At 36.4% G+C, this 4,456-nt stretch overlaps 1 protein-coding gene across 6 annotated transcripts in view; it reads right to left on the bottom strand.

The window, feature by feature from the left end:
- The window catches only part of LOC107741496 (protein PRRC2B), a 41,427-nt gene that overhangs the window by 9,271 nt on the left and 27,700 nt on the right, over positions 1 to 4,456 (bottom strand). For all 6 annotated transcript variants that reach the window (XM_016554241.1, XM_016554243.1, XM_016554242.1 and 3 more), the window contains exons 22-23: positions 3,292 to 3,484; positions 3,105 to 3,199 (exon numbers count right to left, since the gene is read on the bottom strand). In XM_016554241.1, coding sequence (XP_016409727.1) covers positions 3,105 to 3,199; positions 3,292 to 3,484 — 288 coding nt within the window. The remainder of the gene's footprint in view (positions 1 to 3,104; positions 3,200 to 3,291; positions 3,485 to 4,456) is intronic.

The raw sequence follows: 4,456 nt of genomic DNA, 5'->3' as shown, positions 1-4,456 counted from the left end.
ATGTCATTTTCACTGTGTGCTGTATGTAAAATGAGTGCTACCTTGGCTTTATTTGAAAAGATATGATTCCCAATGCACACAAACTTCCCAGAATACTGAGTGCTCTGTTGGTTACAGTTTACTTCCTTTTTAATTATACTTTAGATGACATAGTATTTTTCACAAATAAATAAATACTGAATAAAAATATAAGTATGTTTATTCTACAAATGTATTTTTTAATCCATTTTCAAATGATTTCAAATTTCTTAAATATTAATTAAAATAAATACAATTATATCGGCTTTATATCGGCCACATTGCTTTTCAATTTATCGGCATCGGCTGTCAAAAAACCAATATCGTTCGACCACTAATCAAAACATTACTGTTAAACCCGTTCCTGTTCCTCAGTGGAGTTCCTCAGTGATCTTCCCAAGCCTCGAAAACATCTCAAATCTTTTGAGGAACGTTTATTTGTTCATCTCTCAATCATCATTGTATTGCACTGAATGTGTTTTGATAATTTAAATTAGGGCTGGGCAATATAGTTAAAAAATGTATCAACGATATAATGTTTCATATTTTTCTATCGTTATCGAAGAAGGTGTACCGTCGATAAATATCGATACCATTTTTTCGCCCAGGCTTAATTTAAATAACATCATATTTCATATATTATTGGAGATATAGAGTGATGAGTGATATTTATATCTAGGGCTGGGTTTTGACACCAATTTCACAATTCGATTCAGATTCATAAGCTTTCAATTTGATTTGATTCTAATTCGATTTGATTCCGATTATTTTGGATGTATATAAGTAACAGTACAGCCCTCTACGAACACCTTGGCAATTAAATCGCCATTGGCTAGTAAATTTTTTTGTTTACTCGCCAGACTGATATAAAGCGGTAGTTCTTAAAAGCGGAAGAATGCCAAAGGAACTCCGTTACTTTGACACCAAAATACAACAAAGAATATTGTTTACATCTAGCGCGCATAGGTAGCGCGTCAATTCTCTCTCTCCCTCTCTCGCTGCGTGTGTGTGGATCGCTTGGCGGAGAGTGAAACTCTGAAGCGCTCAGTCAGAGAGTGTTCGGTGAGTGAAAATATATCCGAGCTAAACTTATACTTAGCCTCCAACTCACACTGGCGAGTAAAATCTGAGAATTTATTAGCAATTGGCTAATATTAGACATAATTTAGTCGCCAGAGTGAAGATTTAGTCGCATATGCGAGTGATTTACTCGCAATGTAGAGGTTTGCAGTACATGGCAAATTTTCAAGGAAAAAAAACTCAACTAATGCTGTAAAATATATATCAGAGTCAGTTGGTACTACATTACTATAATATTGAAGGTTAAAATTCTGATTTGTATACAAACACTTAAATTACCCTTTACAATTACATAACTATTTCTACTCCAATTAGTTATTTGAAATATAAACATCTAAATGGTGAAATATAAACATTTAAATGGTGGCTGTCAAACTTGATGGATTTATTTAAACATTAAATACTGAACAGTAAAAATTATAATGAATATGTTATATAGTGCATATATTTAGCAAAATGTTCATCGCTAGAGTGCATTTTTCTAGCTGACTAACGAGTTCATGGTCACCGAATATTGTTTTTTTCTGAGGTAAATGTGACGTCACATGACATTATTTACAAGCAGTTACATTGATGTCTTTCCACGGTTGAAACACTGATTGAGCGATAACATGAGGCAGGATACGGATTTCGGTAAGTTGTACTCTATTTTAACGTCCCTTCTGGTGTTCATTCTTGTTTTTTTTCATGCTTAAACTGGTATTACAGTGGAGAAGATGATCAGTTTACATGCACTACAGTGAACAGTCACTAAACATTAAACGGATCCAAAATAGTATTTATTGTTTGAATATTGTAATAAAAGACAGAATTTGAAATTTGAGACAGTTTCATATCAAAAGTAACAAAGCACAAAGAGAATCGATTAAAATCGAGAAATCAATATTTTTTACCCAGCCCTTTTTATGTAATTTTATGCAAATATCTGCAAAACTTTTATAAAGAACTTATTATTAATTTACATTACAAGCAACAGAATTTCATCATATAAATATCAGTATCTGCACCAAATTGTTGTTTTTTTTGCTCAGTTTGAGTCTCTGTATAAAATTGAGCTGTTTTTCCTCCATATTCTCACTGTATCAGACTATATGAGCCATAAAAGCCTGATGTATCAAATATGACACTCAGAAACAAAAAAAAATTTTTTTTAGCTTTTAAATACTTTGTCTAAAGATTTAATTAACACTTTTGTTTCAGATAATATTTTTCTGACTTCTATTTCATGTCAGGCTTTACACGGGGATTAAAGCAAAAAAAAATCTTTTGACAATATCACATTTGCAAACTCCTTTAATAATTATTAAAAGCTGTCACTCTCCTTATCTCCTAAATCTGTGGGCGCACAGAAAATGAGCGCGCGAGTGAGTTCTCAAGACTCAAAAGCACGTGCAAATGATACGTTCCGTCATCTGTCATCGTGTTATAAGTGCGGAACCTGCGGGAATGAGTAGAATTATTATTAATAGCCGCAATCCCGCGCCGAAATTCAAGTCCTGCTCTGTGTTCTCTGCTAATAACCCGACTGTGAATGATGTGAGCGTCGTTATGTTGTCAGTGAGAAGCTGCAGACATGGCGGGGAAGATTTTTGGTACAACAACAACAATGCGCTAAATGTTTCTTTTCCCCTCATTTTTTCCAATTGACGGAAATCCGTCGTAGACTCGCTGCAATTAACAGAAATCCGTCGTAGCAACGGAGAACTTTAATCCCTGTTTACAGGGTTATACTCCCAGTAGTTTGTGATCACTGGATAAGAATTGCTGCTGGGGCAGATTTCTGTATGCCTGGGAGTCATAAATTAATAAAGCACAATTTACTAGTGTACAAACATCTTCAATCAAACCAAAACACATGTTTAGATGCCTGCAGTCACAACTTCAAAGATCCCTGATATTTCTAGCATGTGGAGCCCCTACCCGCAAGATGCTCTTTCAAAACAGCAGAATAACCCAAATATGAGACGGTCATTATAAAAACCGTGAAGAGTGAAGACAACGCGTACCTGCTGGTAACTGGGCTGCTGAGACAAGGGCGGCATGAGCCGTGGCTGACTCTGGAACACATGACCGTCCAGATACAGAGGAGGAATGTGACTGCCTGTGATACACACACAGATCACAACAGTTTTTAGAGCCATGCATTGCCACCACATGCAACACACAGTCTGAGAGAATGATTAGACAGCTGACCTTGCATGGAGACAGAAGGAGCAACAGACGCCACAGGCATGGGTGGCAGGGACACTCCGCCGAAGGAGCTGTAGCTGACGCCGCTGGAGGAGCCCACGCTGCAGGCGGGCTGAGCGCCGGAGCCCACACCGCCCGGGGAGCACTGCTCCGGGAGAGCCTGAGAGTTCTCCCACGCCTTACGAGCAGACTCCATCTGAGACCACAGAGAAACACACTGGTGAGGGACACTGATGGACACAAGTGTTCGGAAATGACAGTGAAGATAACGTGACCTGTGCTTCAGCTGCTCAGGTTCTAGCACATTGTTAGTTCACTCAATCATTTGTTTCTTTTACTGCAGATCAAGTTCATCAAGAAAAATAAAAATGTTGGCGTGAGAAAGTCTGTCCAGAAAGATTTCAGTTCTTTTAAAAGCTTTACTTTTGGAGGTATGTATGATTTTATTTCTTCTGTTGAACACAACAGAAGATATTTTGAAGAACGTTGGTAACTAAACAGTTGAGTGTCCCCATTGACTTCCACAGTATGGAAAAAATACCATGGAAATCAATGGGAACCAGAAACTCATTGGTTGCACTCATTCTTCAAAATATCTTCTGTGTTCAACAGAAGAAAGAAACCAATATAGGTTTGGAAAAACTTGAGGGTAAGTAAAATAATGACAATTTTCATTGCTGGGTGAACTATTCCTTTAAAACAAATAAAATTAGACAGATGTTTATAAAATAAATTTGCATGTTCTAGCATGTAGATAACTGCAGCATGCTTTCAACATCTTCTACCATGTAGTTGAGGGTTGTTTACATGTTTTAGCTGGTTGCTAGTTGTTGTTGTTAGTATGTTCATACATGCTTCCAGAAGTTGCGAACATGTTTTAGATCATTGTTAGCATGTTTCACCACATCGCTACTAGGTGTGGAACGGTACACAGATGTCACGGTTCGGGGGTCACGGTTCGATATACGATTTCGGTACAACAGGGGAAAAAAAAAAAATCTACTATGCTCAGTTTCTTTTCATTTATTTTGAACAGACAGCAGTACAAATTAAATTTTTTCCCACATAGATGTAAAAATATTAAATATTATTACATTATGTTATATATATATATATAAAATCTGCAATACATATATACATACAAGGAATAAATTCTTGAAATATATTT

This window comes from Sinocyclocheilus rhinocerous, unplaced genomic scaffold, assembly GCF_001515625.1.
Source record: "Sinocyclocheilus rhinocerous isolate Xijiao unplaced genomic scaffold, SAMN03320098_v1.1 scaffold134, whole genome shotgun sequence".
Lineage (NCBI taxonomy): Eukaryota > Metazoa > Chordata > Actinopteri > Cypriniformes > Cyprinidae > Sinocyclocheilus > Sinocyclocheilus rhinocerous.
Note: the sequence above shows the minus strand (reverse complement) of the source record. Positions and strands in the feature narration are given on the sequence as shown.